General features: G+C 39.6%; 2 protein-coding genes across 2 annotated transcripts in view; both read right to left on the reverse strand.

Annotated features, from left to right (window-relative positions):
- Positions 1–14,816, reverse strand: part of SLC25A36 (solute carrier family 25 member 36) — a 31,972-nt gene extending 17,156 nt beyond the window's left edge. Inside the window, exons 1-3 of the mRNA XM_081073313.1 lie at positions 14,548–14,816; positions 5,454–5,618; positions 1,787–1,864 (exon numbers count right to left, since the gene is read on the reverse strand). Coding sequence (XP_080929439.1) covers positions 1,787–1,864; positions 5,454–5,618; positions 14,548–14,588 — 284 coding nt within the window. The 5' untranslated portion in view covers positions 14,589–14,816. The remainder of the gene's footprint in view (positions 1–1,786; positions 1,865–5,453; positions 5,619–14,547) is intronic.
- Positions 14,817–15,821: 1,005 nt separating this feature from the next.
- On the reverse strand, positions 15,822–16,196 carry LOC308507615 (large ribosomal subunit protein eL31-like; the record flags this gene model as incomplete). The annotated part of the gene is made up of 1 exon (XM_081072820.1): positions 15,822–16,196. One exon carries the CDS (start codon positions 16,194–16,196, stop codon positions 15,822–15,824), a length of 375 nt encoding a protein of 124 aa, XP_080928946.1.
- Between the last annotated feature and the right edge of the window lie 2,706 nt (positions 16,197–18,902).

Below are 18,902 nucleotides of genomic sequence, written 5' to 3' on the forward strand. Positions count from 1 at the left end.
ACAATTTTGAGATACTGTGGTATATTCTAATCTATACTATACAGAGAGTAGTTCACAGTATCATTAAACAGACAAGATAATTCCAAACGAAATTAGCCTCTTCAAGTCAGGTGATATTTTCCAACATTTGTAAACATTCCATTAAGTTTGTAAATATCTCCCGTTAACATATTGACTATGACTTTATGTATCCCAGCCACCTCCTCATTGTTTAGCTTTCCAGGCACTGAATTAGTTGCTTGTTGTTTCAAATATCCTGTTATTTTCCAACAATCCTGATTATCTGGTCCAAAGGGACAGAGCAGACAAGTACAAATGGGGAGTCTCATTGTTGTGCCTTTTTAAATGTCATTTAAAAATGGGGACGTTAATATAATTTAAAATGAAATAACTGCTTCATGAAAAAAGAAAAAAATAGGATACATTTACTAATGCCAAATTGTGAAAAGTAATAATGCATTCCTAGAAATCAATCAGGCAAAAAGACATCCTAATGAGAAAGAGGGCATATATATGTAATTCACAGAAGAGATATACAAATAATTACAAGGAGGATGTGATTATACCAAAAATTAAACAAATGTATATTAAAACAGTGAAAAACCATGTTCAATCTATTTGGCAAGTATGAAAAGACATGGATAGAAGCCAACATGGGTAATACATGGATAAAAGGCAACTAATTCACTATTTGAGAATAAAAATATGAGATGCCTTTTCAAAAGGTAGTTGAGCAGTATTTATTAATTTTAAATGTGCATATGCCCTTTTATCTATAAATTCTACTTTTAGGTAACTATCCTAAAGAAATATACTTGTTTTAAGTACTCAAAGATGAAGGTACTGCTAAGTTTACAAAAATCATTGTTTTTAACAGCAAAAATCTCAAAATTAATCTAAAGGCTTATCAATAAGGGAATGCTTATTAATGATGGGATAGTCATACTATGAATTTTTTTAAAAACTACATATTTTCATGGAAAAAGCTTCAAGACAAATTGGGTGAAATGTTTTAATATGATTTAATTCATGTAAATGACAATAGGTGTACATATTATACATTTTACGTATACGATAGGCCAGAAAAATTAATGGAAGACTGTACACCAAAGTGTTTAATGCCAGTTTTCTATGGCGAGAAGACTGTATGAGGGTGCACTGGGTGAGAGAGAAGTGAGGTGTTTAAGGTGGAATGTCAAGCTTTAAACTATACATTTTTTTGGTCTTTACAATAAAGATGAAATTTTGGATAATTTTTTTTAAAGAGAAAAAATAGGCCATAAAAAGCTGAAATGCAATAAATAATGCATCTAAGTCAATCTAAGATAAAAATGTCAATCTAAGATAAATGTTATCTAAGATAATCTAAGATAAATGTAATCTAAGATAAATGTAAATGTAAGATAAAAATGTATCAGAGAAAAATGACAACTTAATGTATTAAGGCCTTTGGGCTTCTTTAATAATGAATGAAACCATTCTATCGGTTTAGCTTGTGCCCTAAACCACAGAATAGAATTAGTTGTGGAGACCCAGGTCTTCTTCTTTCTTACCACGTGTTCCTTTAGTTGGTCCTTTGCCTTTTGCACCTGGTACAGCAAGGACTCACAGTGATCTCACTGTGAGAGCCTGTGCACCTCCACATGCTGCAACCTGCCCATCCTGTTACTGATACCTGCTTGTTACACCACAGTGCTTTATCCTTACCACCATGACTTCAGCATCTCCCCTCATTCAACTTGAAACAAGGAAGATTGTTACATTTTACTTAACTTAATTTTTTTACCTGGAAGGGGCCACCCCCACTAAATTGGGGCCTAATCCTCTAAACAAGGAACGAGGCCCTTCTTTTTCCAAGATCATCCTGAAAGAGAAGAATATTATTTAGAAAGAAATATCCTTCAAAATCTAGTACTTTATTTGTATAGCAAACTTAAGCGTCTAAATCACATGTTTATACTATGTAATGCTGCACTGATCAATTTACTTATGAAAACCTAGTTTTCTTGACACAGCATAAATTATGGAAGATTGATAATATATTTACTAGTGATAATAAAAAGAACTCCATTTAGATGTTCCCTAAAAGTTTTAAAGATATAATAGATTTTACATTTATTTTCATATTGTCATGCTACTCTTCCAGCTTCTTCATTTCATTCTTTTTACTAGCAAATTCAATTCCCATTTAGATGTTAGTGGAGCCAAATCCATAGATCAATATGTTTCATGGAATTCTTTTCTAGTGCGTTTTCTAGTACTTCTTGGGAACTGGTAAGAATTCACAAAATGTAGTATTATTCCAAAAAAAAAAAAATGTTGAGAACTCGCACACACACGCTCTCTCCCCCAATCCCAATCCCAATCAGAAATGTAGTTCCCTCAGTATTTGAGGTCCTTTATTTGATATGGGACAAATCTCTCAGTACTGCAGCATTATCTCATCTAACCATTCCAGTGACATGCTATGGCAAAACCTAAAAACCTTTAGGGTACTAAAATGTTGGCCGGTTACCAATTCTCCCTCTACTCAGTATTTACTATATTAAATACCTAACTATATAAAGATTAAGCAGAGTAAAAAGAAAGGGTAAGGCCCCTGTGATGGAAAAATTTGCCTCCCAGTTGTGAAAAAAAAGAATTATATTGAAACAAAAGATTTACCAGACTATATTAATTAGCAAATATTATATAAACTAGATACATATGCCCAGCAGGGAAAGAAACAGATGCATGTCTAAGTCATGGAAGGCTTTCTGAGGGTGTTATTAAGTTTTGGAGGTGAGGAGAAACAGAGATTGAGGAAGAGTTGGTATTTTAATTTAGAGTTAATAGACTAGGCCAGTGGTTCTCAAGCATCTATATGCTTAAGAATGATTTCTTAAAAGGCAATTTGGCATAATGGTTCATTAAGGGTCTGAGTTGTGGGACCAGACTTCTCAATATGAAGCCCAATTTTGGTAACTGAATAGCTGTGAGAACATACAGTAATAACTTTTCACTTATCCTGATTTTCATCAGCAGTGAACAGAGAGAAACAGTACTCTTCTTTCAGTTACTGTGAGGAATAAATTAATACACGAAAAGCTTAAAAGAGTACCTAGCTCACAGTAAGCACTTGATCAATCTTAGTATTATCTTTATTACTGAAGCAGTTGTTTCAAACGCAGATTTCGCTGATCCCACCCTCAAGTATAGGAGAATGCTCAGCAATTTGGGTTTCACTATGCATCCAGATGACTGACACGGGTGACAAAGAAGCAACTTTCGATAAAACTAGATTAGACAGTAGTAGAGTTAAGAATGACAAATTATAGAGCACATTTTAAAGATGCAGTGTTTGCTAGCCCTTTCTGTATTATAAGTCCCTTTGAGAAATTAAGGAAGGTAAGTGTCCTTTTAAAAAATACAAATTTGCAAACACAATTTTGCATACAATTTCATCTAATTTATAGACCTCTTGATGCTCACCCAATGAGCCACATAAGAAACTAAGAGAGCCTGGAGGGAATTCCTAAAGTTCCTGGTTAAGGAGCCGTGAAACACTTCAAACCCACCAGGATGGCTACAATAAAAAAGACACAGTAAAACAAGGGTTGGCGAGGATGTGCAGAAATTGGAAATCTCATGTATTGGTCTTGGGCACGTAAAATGATATAGCCACTTGGGGCAACAGTTTGGCAGCTCCTCAAAATGTTAAATATAAAGTTACTTACTATATGACCCAGCAATTCCATTCCTAGTATATTCCCAAGAGAAATGAAAAAATTATGTCCTTATAGTGGCATTATTCATAACACCCAAAAAGTGGAAACGACTCAAATGTCCACCAACCAATGAGTAGATAAACATTGAAATATTTGGCAATAAAAAGATACCTGTTACAACATGGATGAACGTTGAAAACATGTCAAGTGAAAGAAACCAGTCACAAAAAATACTGTATAATTTCATTGATATAAAATGTCCAGAACAGGTAAATTTGTAGTGACAAAAAGTAGTAGTTGCCTAGGGCTGCGGGGAGGGTAAGACGGAAGAGAGAAAATGAGTGACTGCTAAGGGTTTCTTTTTGTGGTGATAAGGAAAGTGTTCTCAATTTAGAAAATGGTGATGGTCACAACTCCGTGAATATATTAAAAACAAATGAATTGTATACGTTAAATGGGTGAACTTTATGGTATATGAATTATATCTCTATAAAGATGTTGAAAAAAGAAAAAAAGGAGCAGCAGTAGCTATGAAATTGACTGATTAGGACAAAGTCCCTGAGTAGGAAAAAAAATGGAAATGAGAGTGAAGAGATGCAGGGCCAGAGAATGCAGACTGGGAAGTCACCTGTACACTGATAGGGGAAACATGTTAAATTAACTCTTACATAAGAGGGCCTGAAAAATTGAAAAATTAAAACTGAGCCCAGAGGGTCCTACAGTTCCTCTGAGGCAAGTCAGAGAAGGCAAAAACAATGAAAACATAAATAAAAAATATAAATATAAAAAGTACATAAATATAAAAATACATATAAATAAATATAGTACTGTCACAAAGGTCAAAGGAGGAACTTTAAGAAGAGATAATCAGTGGTAATAAATGTTAAAATCATGATATTAAAATACTCTATTATTAATCAGATATTTATATATAACTATGGCCTTTTAATCCAAATTGTTAACTATTTTCTTCTACCTATTTATGTACTTAGTCAGTTTGAAAAAAGACTGATAAAATCTTTTGGTAGAGAAGATAAACACAGAGTATGAGTTTATTTGCTACTACAAAATAAACACTATTGAACTAAGTTCAAACATATTATGTCCCAAGTGAGCTAGCTGATAAGGCAGACACATGAGGCATTCAGTTACATATCTAAGTTTAAACATGTAAAACCTAATTTCAATAGTTTTGACATTTCAAATCCAACTTGTAACATAATAAAGTATGGTAAAATGTAAAAAAAAAAATCTTTTTCAAACCATCAAGAAATGTCAAAACAAACACTGAATCATATTTTAAAATCAGTAGAACTCCACTTTAAGTCTCAGTTATAAATCTGTTATATAATAATCAAAGACTGTCATTAATTGGATGTACTTACTTGTGTGAGTACTTGGAAAATTAAAGACACACATAGAGTTATTAGCATTTAACAGTATCACATTTCAAAAATAAACAAATTTATAGTTTAAAATACTTATAGTAGGCTTTTAGGATATAAACCTATTGGACAAATGTAAAAAATATTCCAAATACACAATTTGGAAATATTACATTTTATTCAGCTGTTTGTCTCCATTAGGGATTATTGTTGCTAATGAACATAATTTGGAATAACTGTTATTAAGTTTGTTAAAAAACACAACACACTACCTTTTAAAATATGGCAGAATAGAAACAAATATATGAGCATCATTAAAGTAAACGGACTAAAAAAAAAATTCGTGAATATGTGCTCTCACTTTAGGCAATGGAGGGGTCCAGGAGACATCACTCGGTTGACACTGGCTCCAGCCATGGTGTTCAGCTGAACTTCAGAGATATAAAGTGTGAGAGAAGATGATTGCAGCCGTGTTTTTACAACTTCCAGAGGACATGTCAGAATAGCTCCCACTGTACCACCACATCTACAAAAAGAGAGAAAGGAACAAAACTTAATTCGTCAGAACACATGCACAGTGCTGTAAAACAGGTGTGCCACTGGGGCTTTGCCAAGATACTAAAATGTAACATTTTAATTTCAGAAGAGGAAATAACTTTTTAAATGTTTCATTTATTTGACTGCATACAAATACCTTCGGTAGCTAGAAAAGAACTGAGCTTAATTATCATCCTCGCAAGAATTAGCTAAAGACAAAGTAATATTCAAATCTCCTACCCTTTCTTACACAGCTACTAAAGGACATGTTCCACAAGTTAAGGGACTGAATTAAGAAAGAGGAGGGAATATAGCAAATCATTACGTAAACTTAATTCAATGTTATGTCAATGACATCTCAATAAAACCGGGAGGGGTGGGGGGCGTGATGAGCGGAAGGGAACTGAAAGCAAAAGGGAACAGAATAACCCAGGAAAGAGAGAAAGGAGTCTCAAGATGGTAGTGAAATGTCAGGCTTCAGAGAAAATAACCAGTCCAGCTACCGTTTCCCCCAAAACAAGACCTAGACGGACAATCAGCTCTAATGCGTCTTTTGGAGCAAAAATTAATGTAAGACTGGGTATTATATTATATCCGGTCTTATATTGTATAAGACCGGGTCTTATATTGTAGTAAAATAAGACAGGGTCTTATTTTTGCTCCAAAAGACGCATTAGAGCTGATGGTCTGGCTAGGTCTTATTTTCGGGGAAACATGGTAGGATTAGGATGATAGAGTTCAGAGGGATAAAGATCTCCAGGAAAAGAAGACTAATAGATGAATATATTTGACCATATGAAAATAAATACTCAAGTATAAATCCTCACATAACTAAACAAACATTTTAAAATATGGGGCAATTATTAACTCCAGGGGGAAGAATGAAGTTATTCAATAAAGGAAAAAATTGTGATATAATTAACTGTACTGAGAGGATGAAAAGGGGGAAATAGGGTCGAGTATAATACAACTAAATCCTCATCTATCAGAAAAGGATGATGAAAATTCCAAAGGAAAAAAATAACTAAGACCAATAGAAAGCTCCTACTAGGGAGATGTGGGGAGGGGAACTGGGGGATGCTGGATTTTATTACGTTTCAGTAGCTTCTTTACCTTTGGCATACATTTTTAATTTTTAATTTATCAAAATTTTAGTAGTATTTAAAAATAATAGCAGGGGTTTTAACTGCAGAATGTGGTTAACGTTTCTGGGACCTACTGGACCCCATGAAAAAAAGGATGTGTATAATGCACAAATGTTGGGACTCAGAACTTCAAAATCTAGAATCTTGACCACTTCTCACTATTTCCACCCTGGTCTAAGCCACTATCCCTTTTATTATTATTAAATTTGTTGTGGTAACACTGCTTAATAATATAATTTTCAGGCCTACAAGACACTAATTCAATTACGTGTACTCTATCGTGCGGAGGCAACTACACTTTACTGAGGTCGGGGCAGTAACCTCCCAGTTAGTATCTCCCCGCTTCTACCCTGGCCCCGCCCCTCACCAGTCTATCTTCAATACAGCAGGTGAAGAAACAGAAGACCTGCAAGGGAAAATTCCTCGCTCCAGGTTGACAGCCAGTTACTTAAAGAACAAACCTTATCTCCTGATTCTTAGTCCCTTTTATCAGTGGCTTTCAAATCTTTGACCCATGAGAGATATTTTACGTCAAGATGCAGAATAGCCACTGCACAAACATACATTGTACAGAACAATATTTATCTATTAAATGCAATGCACTGGTATTTCCTATTCTACTTTTAAAAATATGTTGGTCAAAGAACAATCAAATTCATTTCATAATCCACTAATGGGTTGCTATGAAATTTGAAACACTGTTCTGTACTAGTTAGATGCAATTTAACCAGGAAGGGTAGGGAAAAATATTTGTTCTTCTGTATTATTACACATCATACACAGCTTGTGGGTAGAGGTATTTTTATGGGCTGGTCAATTCAGTGTGAGATTACAGCAGTGTGCTATTTAATAGCTGGGGGCTGGGTCAATGCATTCTCAGCTTCACAATTAAATGGACGTGAGCACAACTAAATATATTAAATATATACTACTTGTCTCATTTATGAATCTATAAGATGTGGGCAGCACAATTATTCTCCCAAGCCAAGCAAGTCATAAAACAATGAATGCAAAAGACTAGAAATGATTTTTAAAACATTCTGTATAAAAACATTAACATTTAAAATTATTTTAGTCTTTCTTGTTCCACTTCCCCACAAAGAAAGATGTTTAGGAATAAACACTGATTTAAATATTTTGTTATTTATAATAATCAAATTCCTCACAAACATCAATTTGCATAGCCAATATAATGCTTTAAAAAATTATCAGGACAGATACTGTAGAATGTACTGAGGCTGTGAAGAATCCAGGATCAGGAAGGGAAGGAGCTGGAGTCCAGAGGGCCATGTGGAAGACACTGTCACGTCCAACCACAAAGACATTATGCGAAATGAAATTAGCCAGACACTGAAAAGAAAAACACTACATGATCTTGCTTTTATGTGAAACCTTTAAAAAAGCCAAACACACAGAAGCAGAGTGGAAGGCTGGTTACCAGCTGTGGAGGTGGCGGCTGTGGGGAGGTGCTGGCCAAAGGGTACAGCACCGCAGTCACGGAAGACGAAGTCTAAAGTTCTCGTGTACAGCGTACTATCCTGAATAACAGTGGATTGAACACTGGAAATTTGTAAAAGCAGATTTCAGGTACTCTCATCACAAAAAAATGGTAACTGTGAGAAGATATACTACATAGTAATCACTTCGTTATGTACATCATCATGTCGTACACCTTAAATAGACACAATTTTTTTTTTAAAAAAAAGGCCAAATGAAGAAGCTCCTGTAATTACCTACGTAGGAGGTATTGAAGGCTAACAATCTTGGAACAGAGATAAAGGGATACAGAGGCTTTCTGGTAACCAACTATCATCGCGTCTCACTGGTTCCACATTCTAAACTTCTTTTCTATTTCCCCTCAGAATCCCCACTACAAGTGCCTTAAAGCAGGCCCTCAATTTATTTCTTGTCTTCTAACTGGTCCTGAGTCCCTCTGATCCAGTGATACGTTAAGATCAGTTGCAAGGTGTCACTGATGTCACTTGCCACTACTAAGAAAGATTATGTTGGAAGTTTCACTATTGAAAGAAAAAGTTGTAATTAATATAAGTTGCCTGTTCCTTTCCTTTAAATGCTTTAATTTGCAAAGAAGTCCAAGATGAGAACAGCCTGAAGTTTGATAGCAGAAGAGCAAGAGCAAAGTTCATTATCCGGGAATATAAAAAAATCTAAAGGGACTGTTTCTAAGGTTAAGAATCTAAAAAAACTGTTAAATGTCACCACACGCTTGGTATATACAGGTTGGAGCACCTAAACTATATATTCTTTTTTATTTTTTCCAAGTTAAGTTGTTGTCCTTTCAATCTTAGTTGTGGAGGGCGCAGCTCAGATTCACAAATTGTTGTCCTTTCAGTCTTAGTTGTGGAGGGTGCAGCTCAGCTCCAGGTCTAGTTGCCCTTGCTAGTTGCAGGGGACGGAGCCCACCATCCCTTGCGGGAGGCGAACCGACAACCTTGACCACCAACTGGGCCATCCGGGAGGCAGCTGAGCTCAAGTGCCGTGTTCAATTTTACTTGCAGGGGTTGCTGCCCACCATCCCTTGCGGGAGTCTAGGAATCAAACCGGCAACCTTGTGGTTGAGAGCCCACTGGCCCACGTGGGAATCGAACCGGCAGCTTTCGGAGTTAGGAGCATGGAGCTCTAACTGACTGAGCCACCGGGCCGGTCCTAAACTATATATTCTTAGTGAAACTACTTGTATAGGCCAATGTCATACATTTTAAAGATATTAGAAGGCCAAGGTTGCTTGGTGAGTGAGGTAATCATATAACTATGCACTGATTTTAGAAAATATTTAAGAATTGTTTAATAATTCTGGCATGCCAAGGGTTCTAACTACTTGGCAGTAAAAGCAATGAGCAAAGCAATGGCTAAAAGCTACTTAGAATAGAGTTGGGTTTTTTTTGAAACTAGGTACAGTGTAACCAAGAGACTGGTTACAGAAACAAAACAATCTGTGCAAATAGGTGTTAAAAGCAAGAGGTAACACTGTAATTTCCTAATTAGGGCATTAGTCAAATTAAGAGATATTACTAAGGAAGAGATCCATTAAAATGTTAGCCAAGGAGTTTTTCAATCTCAAAGCATGTAGCCCACCTCTGAAATTCTGTAAAAACCATTTAGGAAGTCTTAACAAAAATTGTTTGTTCAGTAGTATATTTGTTGAGGTATTTTCTCTGAAGCTTTAATGGTGGGTAAAAAACAATACAAGTTCTTAAAACAGTGAATGAAGGGCATACTCTATATACTTGACAGACTAACTTATGAGAAGTCAGATAGATACAAGTGTTTTCGAAGGTTCGGGGAGTATTTCTGATGCAGGGGGAAAAATTAACAGGCAAGGCATTTTGAATGGCAAGGCAAAATCAAAATACCAATAATGTTGAAAAAAATGTTAACCAACTTAGATAAACATGAAACACAGAACAAAGCCATTTCATACAGCCCAAGATATAATTATATAGTCTTTCAGGAAAAACAGTAAGATATCAGACCGAGGACCAAAATTCACTACAGAAACAAAATATACTGAGGATCCACAGTAGGGTTAGTAAATTTCCCCAACAAACTACTGCTTTGTTTCTTTGGTTCCCCTTGTGCTGCAAATGCCGAAGTTCTATCTGTCATCAATAACTTCTCTCCCACTCCGATCAGACCTTTGTTCCCTGCTCTGCCTTGAAAACCAAAGGTCTCCAATTGTTAAATTCAAAGACTAACAGCTCTCAGATATCACCTTAATTGACAGTAACCTGACAGCAGATCACCCACTATTTCCTAAATACCGTGTATTTGCTTCATTTGACTTTTAGAACACATTTTCTTGGTCACTCTAAGTCCAGTTTGCTGGTTCTTCCTTTTCTACAGACTTCTTTTGTTGAAGTCTCCAGAGGCCAATCTTTGACACTCTCTTCTCTATGTTCGCTCCCTTAGTGATCTCACCTAGGCTCACGGGCACCATCTATGTTCCAATAACTATGAAATGCGCATCTCTAGTCCAGACCTCTTTCTTTCCTGGACTCAAGACTAATATATCCAGCAACCTAAACAACTGGCTTCTTGACCTCGTTCTCAAACTTCCCATGTCTAAAATGGAAGTACTGCTCTTTCCCGACCTCAAACCTGTTCCATCTGCAACCTTGCGCATCTCAGTTAACAGCAATCCCTCCTTCCAATTGCCCCAACTCAAAACCCTGGAGGTTCTTCTCCACTCTTCTTCACTCTCTACATCCAATACATCACAACCTGCTGTGAATGACCATTACCTCTCATTTTGATGACTGCTATAGCCAAATCATCCCACTTCTGCCCTCGCCCTACGCAGTCTATTCTAAACATAGTGGCCAGATGACCAGAGCGAGCCCTTAAAACGACTGCAATGACTCCTCCCATTTCAGAAAAACACAGTCATTTAATGGCCTAAGAAGGCTCTACTACTCTGCCTACACGTGTTTTATTACAGTGCTCCCACCCTAGGATCTTTTCAAGGCCTGTTTTTTCCAGTTAACTCTCTCCCCTCCATGTCTTTGCTCAAAAGTAATCTGTCTCAGTAAGGCTCATTCACCATCCCCCTATTTGGTGCACTCCCATTATTCCCCTTTATCCTGCTCCACTTTTTCACTTCTTCCATAGCACTGACCACCTTCTAATTAATATGATTCAATCCTTTTCAGATAATTGTGACTATTCTGCATTACATAAAAACTGACAAGTGGTAGATACTTAAAGTTCACGTACCATTGCAATATGGAATCTGAACATTAACCAAACTTTTCACATTGTTACATTAAAATTTATTCATCTGTTTTCCATTCCGAATATTTTACCTATGCATGACTCTGGTCATTTGAAAAATACTAGTTCACTGGGTTATACAGACCTTCCAAATGTTGATACATGTACTACACAATATTAAAAAAATTACATTCTTGTCAATCCAAGATTTCAAAAATTCTAATTTTTGCTTCAAAACTCAAATTTTACCATAAGGCAACAAATGTTATCAGTGGTTTTCCCTGAAGCAACAGGCTCACTTCCTTCATTTTTTGAGAAAACGTATGCCACAGAGTCTGAATAATCAGTCTATCAATTGTTCTTTCAAGCAAGAATGGTTCTCGTGAAAAAGAGAGGCTAGTTCAGTTGAGACTGAAACAACTGCAGAACTACTTTGGTATGCAGAAGTAATTTATTCATATTTCCCATTTTGTCACACAGAATATGAAATAAAGATGAGTACAAAAGGGTCACGATTTAGTAAAATTAATAATTTTATTGCTGTAAGAACATTCATAAATGAAACTGGTTTTTCAAATTCCAAGAGCCAATGACTATCAGCATGTTCTGGGGACACTGCCTTGATGCATACTAGCTCAGATATCAGCAGTTTTACTCATTGCTGCCTTTGTACCACCAGTACAAATGTCAGCGAACAGGCAAACCATGTCTTAGTATTTCCATGAAAAGTTTTAACCTCTCAGACCACCCAAAGGGTCTTGGGAACTCTCAGGGCTCCAGGATCCACACTGCTGTGCTATACTAATCCACTTATGGGAAAATAGTTTCTTTGAGAATCTGCTACATCAGGGTAAGCGACTCCCCTTAGTCTTGTAATCTACTGGTAAGAACGAAAGAATGCATTTGTACAAGGGACAAAAAAGGAAAAGAAAAGGTGGTGAAAATCATGGAAATAAGGCCAATAAAAATACAGACAGTAAAGTAGACAACATTATTAGTCTATCTATTCATTACTTCAGTAAAGAAACTCCCACTTGGGTGTCAAATATATTGATTCTGCAAAAATTGTATTTATTACATTACTTCACCTACTTCCTTGGAAAATCAGGGCAGAAGTAGAATCCTTAAAAGTATAATAATGTTGTCTGTTTCCAATATCTGAAACATGATCTTTACCATTCTTCCTAGTTCTAATGTTTCTTTAAGATAAGCCAGGTATTATATTGAAATGACTTATGCAACCACGTATAAATGTAAAATCAAGACGAAACGCCAAGGAAGGGAATTTACAAGGCTGAGCACCTATCTTGTGTCAGGCGCGACATACCAGTACTTCCTTTAATATACTCTAACCTGCACATGCTGGTTCTTTGGGGAGCGGGGGCTCCAAAATCTATTTCTTGTTTAGATGCTGCAAAAACTCTCCACTCCTGTTTTTAAAGAGAAAGCTAACCAGAAGAGCCTTTACACATATCAATAACAAAGTGACTCATGATACTAATCTGAACTGGGAAGTTAGTGCAGTCAAGCTAACATTTCAAATAAATGTGTCCTACTTTTAAGAAAATGATACGTGAATCTTGAATGCAGAGTAATAGACCCGTTAGAACCTAGAGAAGGGCCTCAGAGATCACATAGTATAACTCCCTTATTTTACAGAGGAAGCAATTACCATTTGTCCATTTTTTCACTCAAATTAAAATAGCCAGAAGTAGATGTGCAGTCTCCTAACTTTCAGGCATCGCTGCGCTCTAACTACAAGAGGGAATCCAATTACTTGCATAACAAGGTATCTTCACAGAAACATCTACATGGCTAACGGGTTTTATTTCTAATGATTTAATTTGCCAAGATCATTGGTAAACGTATCAGCAATGTGGAAAGCAAGCTTTACCTAAACTGAGTCTCACGGATTAAAAAATGTGTCTTTTTTTATGTCAGCACAGTGGTTGGCCCCATAAACTGGTGTGCAATAAATGTTTGTTGAATGAATGTGCCAAGGAAAGCAATGCCATCATTGATAAGAGTGGATATGCTCAACTCAGGACACTGAACAGAACTGCCTATGTATTAGCTTAATGTTCTTTAAAAGGTCGATTTAAAAACAAACTGGGATGGCCTAAGAGAACGCGACCTTATATGGCCATATAGGTAGAGTAGAGCCTCCGCATAATTCATCGTTGCCAGGTTTGATAAGATTATGATTTGAAATGACTCCTAAACTTAAAATTGTTAGGATTCTCCAAATAATGTGCCAGTAACAAAGTAGGAGCCTCAACGGGCTCAGCAAAATGTCTGTGGCACTGAGGACGGCATCGTAACACTAGGCTTAGTGCTAACCTTGCACACACACTACCGCCGAGGTAGGTGACCTCTCCCCACCCCACACTTTCTCCTTTAACCAAAGGAAAAGCAGCAGCTGCGGCACAGGCTTGCTTTTCATGAAAAGAATCTGCCCTCACAGGCATTGCCACTTTGCACCGCATCCCGCACCTTGCGGGAAGGAAATTTCCCGCAAGCGAGAAACGCGCAGCCACTGCGGGAGGAAGCGCACCAACGCCCGCCGGGCGCCGGAACCCCCGCAAGGGGCCTCCCCGGCAGAGCGGGGCCCGGAAACCTGCCCGCGTCTGCGGCGGAGCCCGAGCGCCCGGAGGCCCCGCAGCCCGCGCGGCGAGGGACGGGGGAGGCCCGGCGCCCATTTTGTCCTCGGCCTCCGCACTTCCCGCCCCGTCCACCCCCCGGCGAACCAGCCTGCGTGAGGCCTGCAGCTCCGCTCCTCCCCGCGAGTCCGCATCCTCGGCACCCGCTAGGCCGCCCCGCGGGGCCTGGGGCCCGCCTTGCTGCCACGCCGCCCCCGCTCCCCGCCCGCTCCAGCTGCGCAGGCCCCACGCCGCGCGTCCTGCCTCGGCGCCCCCTCCCCGGCCCCGCGGGCCGGACGCCCAGTGCCGCTTTCCGCCGGGGCGTCACCCCTCCCGCCGGCATCCCGGTCCACGGCCCTCGGCCCGGCGCTCGGAGCCGTCCGCACGCCCCGCCGGTACCTACCCCCCGGCAAACAGATGCACCAGCGTGTCCCTCTGGCTCATTCTCTCTCCCGCATGTCCTCCGGCGCTGAAGCGGGACGCGGGTCTGGCCGCCCACAACGGCCGGCGGTCTCGCTTCCGGACCGGAGCCGCACAGCGCCCCCGGGGCGGCGAGGGGACCGGCGGAGACGCGGCTGCAAACCGTAACTGGCTCGGCCCTCCCCGCGGCCTGCCGCCGCGCCGCCTCCAGACCCAGCTCCGCGCGCACGACCAGAGCCGAGCGCGGCGCGGCTGCCCGGGAGGGGGTGCGGGGCGGGAACCCTCGGCCGACCTCCCCCGCCTCAGACACAGAAGCTCCCATTGGCCCGCGCCGAGTGACGTCACGGCGCCGCCACGGCTCTTTCACGTGATCGCTAAGGGGTTTCTCAATGAAAGGGCCCGAGAGGCGGGGCCGGAGCGCGTGCGGGGAGGGTAGTAGGTCACTGTGCCCTCGCACCTACTCCGCGCGGGGTGAAGGCGCGCGCCTTCCGCCGGGGCTCGCGTGGGCGCGCCGTTGGAGACCCCACGCTCGCGCCCCGACTAGGTGAGAAACCGCCTGGAGTCCTGGTAGGCAAGCAGAGAGCTGAGTGTCTGTTTTACTTAAAAAAAAAACAACGCATTTCATTAGAGCAATTTTTAGGTTTACAACAAAATTGAGAGGATGGTACAGAGATTTCCCATTTACCCCTTGTTTGGTTCACTTTCTAAAAAGTAGCTTTACGACCCGCATTTCTTCTTTCCGGTATCTACCTCTGAGTAACAGTCCAAGAACGCGTGAAAAGGCTCATGCAAGGCTACTCATCCAGGATGACAGTGTTTATAAACAATGCTTGTAATAGTGGAAAATTGGCATCACGTAGGGAGTGGAGAAAGGAAGCATGAAACATGGCTCTTATGGAATATCATGCAGTGACGACAAGGGGTGAGGTAGATCTGTGTGAAAAACAAATCCCTAAGGGCCTCATACCTAAAACAGGCAATTCAAACATTAAGGTTTAGGTTGGAAAGAATCAAGAACACTGGCATTTACTCATTCTTCTAATGAGTAAATGTTTCTTTTGTGTATATATAAGAAGGTCAAAGACTAAGGGACAGAAAAAGGTTTTCTTCTCCGGAACATGGTGGTTAAATATTTGAAATTTTCGTTAATTAGTAATTATTTTTAAGGTGCGGAAAAGTACTGAGAATAATATAACACAGTCTGTACTCATCACCCACACTGAACAAGTGTTGATTTTTTTTTTCAGTTTTACAACTTTATTCGACCATCAGCAGGTAGTTCTCCACGTTAACTGCTTGTAGATGTTTGAAAGTGGTGACAGGTACATAGGTAACCAAGGTATAGAGCTTATTTGGTGTCTCTTCATCCTCATTATGCTTGCTGGACAACCGCACCTGGATGCAGTATGGGACATTCCTTATTCCTTTGACCCAGACAGCTTTGTTGAGTCTGGTGTCAAAGCGCACATCTGGGGTTCCCATTTCCTTCATGGCAAATTTCTGGATCTCTTTGAGTGCCCGAGGGGCACGCTTCTTGAAACGTACTCCATGGATGCACTTGTGAGTGTTGATGGTGTACGCTTTGATGGCAGAACGGCTCTTCTTCTCACCACCCTTCTTTGGGGGAGTCATTCTGCCAAGCCCAAATGATAATATTTCCCACTTCTTTGTTCCATAACTTTCATTCCACCTACAAGGCCCTCAACACCTTTTCCCACCCATGTGTGATTATCCAGGGCCCACCTTCCTTTCCTTCCTGGGCTACTTCCTACATGAAGTCCTCCCTGATTGCCTCAACTCTTTATGCTCTTTACTTCTAAAGTCCTACAAAAAGTACAGACTGCATTGCACTAGCAAGTGTTCATCCACTCCACAGTAAATGCTCATCTGTAAAATGGGCATAAGAGTATCCACCTCACAAGGTAGTTGTGAGGACTAAATGTGCTAAAATACGTAAAGCACCTGCAGCAGTGCTATGTAAGGCCTACCTGTAATAATTAGTAGTAGTATTTTACTGCCTTGTATTCTTTAGAACAAAAATGGCAGGTGATATTTCTTGAGTGCTTACTAATGTTCCAGGCTCTCAGCTAAGCACTTTGCAGCATTCTCTTATTAAGCTCTCACAACTACTCTGTGAAGTAAGTGATATTATGTCCCCAATTTTTCATGAGGAGACTGTGGTGTAAAATAATTACGTGACTTGACCAATATTGTCCAGTTTATCCAGAAGGAGCTTGGATTTGAATCCAAGAGTCTGCCTAATTTCAGAGCTTCAGCTGATGAAGTAATAGCTACCCAATACAGAGGGGGACATTTGAAGAAAAAAAACAAAAAAGTAGAAATAAAAATTGGCACCTGGCCACACTCCCCTCAAACTGTTGCATTAACATTTTGTGGGTGTTTCTTTTTTTACAGCAGCTTTATTGAGGTATCATTCACGTGCATAAAATTCACCTATTTAAAGTGTACAGTTTGGTGGGTTTTAGTATATTCTCAATGTTGTACAACCATCACCACAACATAATCCCAGAACATTTCTGTCACCCCAAAAGAAATCCCACACACTGTTAGCAATCACTCCCATTCTCCTCTCCCGCATCGCCTGGCAACCACTAATCCACTTTCTATTTGTCTGGATTTGCATAATCTGGATTTTTCACATAAATGGAATCATACAGTATGTGACCTTTTGTGTCTGGTTTCTTTATTAAGCAGAATGTTTTCAGAGTTCATTCATGTTGTAGCATGTGTCAGCACTTCATTCCTTTTTATGACTGAATAAGTTTCCAGTGTATAGATAACACCACATTTCTTTTGATCCATTCTCAGTTGACGGCCATGTGGGTCGTTTCCACATGGGAGTTATCATGAATGATGACGCCATGAGCATTTGTGTACACGTTTTAGCATGGACATATGTTTTCAATTCTCTTGAGAATATAGAGTGGAATTGTAGGGTCCCATGATAACTCTATGTTTAACCCTTTGAGTAACTGCCCTACTGTTTTCCAAAGTGACTGTGCCATCTTAGATGTATTTCTTTTAAGACAATAGCTATAGTTCCATGTGTTTGACATGGTGAATACCGTAGCAATTACATTTAACGAAGCTTCTAAAACTGGTAAGAAAGGAGCTCAAGTTCTCATGTGCAGTTAGCAGTTATTCCCATAATGAGCAACAATAATTCATGATGTGACTCTTTCCCTTGAACTTCTTTTCGATGCCATCGTGGAAGTAGACTCTGACCCCTGCACATGCTGGTTGGTCAATCATGGGGCCGCCCACTGGGGTGCGGTTGCTGCAGTCATTATTCTTGCTGTGATTCCAGGGTTGAGTTGGCTGTCATGCTTGCTGAGGTTCCCACTGCTCTGTCATCCTGCTGCTCTTTTATAACCTTTCTTCCTCATTCCTGTTGACTAGAGCACATATTCAAGTGATTCTTTCAAGACTGGCACAGAGTTTACTTGATCCCTTCTCCCTTACACAAAGAAGTTTTTCTAGAATGGCATTAGGGCAGGGTGGGTGGGGCTAAGACCACGCTTTGGTGTCAGGCACACCTTCACTTCCTCCAGCCCCCATTTCCTGCTGAGGGATCTTTTGGGAGTTGCAGTGTTTTGTTTTTTTAATTTTATTGAACATAGAAAGAGAAACGTGGGGAAGAGGTGCCCACAACTGGATGTGTGCCTCAAAACAAATGAGTTCATTGTGAAGTACAGGGGATTCCTACTCTATTTCCAGATTGGCACTGACCTTGAATTTTAATTGCTAATGTGCTAAAGAATAGTTCTTAATAGCTATTTGGCGGTGAGTGGAGCACAGGTGGACCACTGATGTCATTGTTCTCCCCACTTAGTCTCTATTCGTCTTATAGGTACACAAAATTCATGTGGGTTTCAAGCCTTGGATTGGCAACATTAGTTTTAAGTGTTTGGATATCTATATACGTAGGTAGATTATCTATCTATCTATCTATCTATCTATCTATCTATCTATCTATATCTCTGTGTCTTCTTAGCCATTTTAGTGGGAGGTTGGGAGAGATTACTTTATACCGTGTTTCCCCGAAAATAAGACCTAGCCAGACCATCAGCTCTAATGCGTCTTTTGGAGCAAAAATTAATATAAGACCGGGTCTTATATTAATTTATATAAGACCTGATCTTACGTTATGTTATGTTATGTTATGTTATGTTATGTTATGTTATGTTATACCCCGTCTTATATTATTAAAATAAGACCGGGTCTTATATTAATTTTTGCTCCAAAAGATGCATTAGAGCTGATGATCTGGCTAGGTCTTATTTTCGGGGAAACACGGTAGTCTCTTAGCCAGATGCC

This window comes from Rhinolophus hipposideros (assembly GCF_964194185.1).
Source record: "Rhinolophus hipposideros genome assembly, chromosome: 14".
Lineage (NCBI taxonomy): Eukaryota > Metazoa > Chordata > Mammalia > Chiroptera > Rhinolophidae > Rhinolophus > Rhinolophus hipposideros.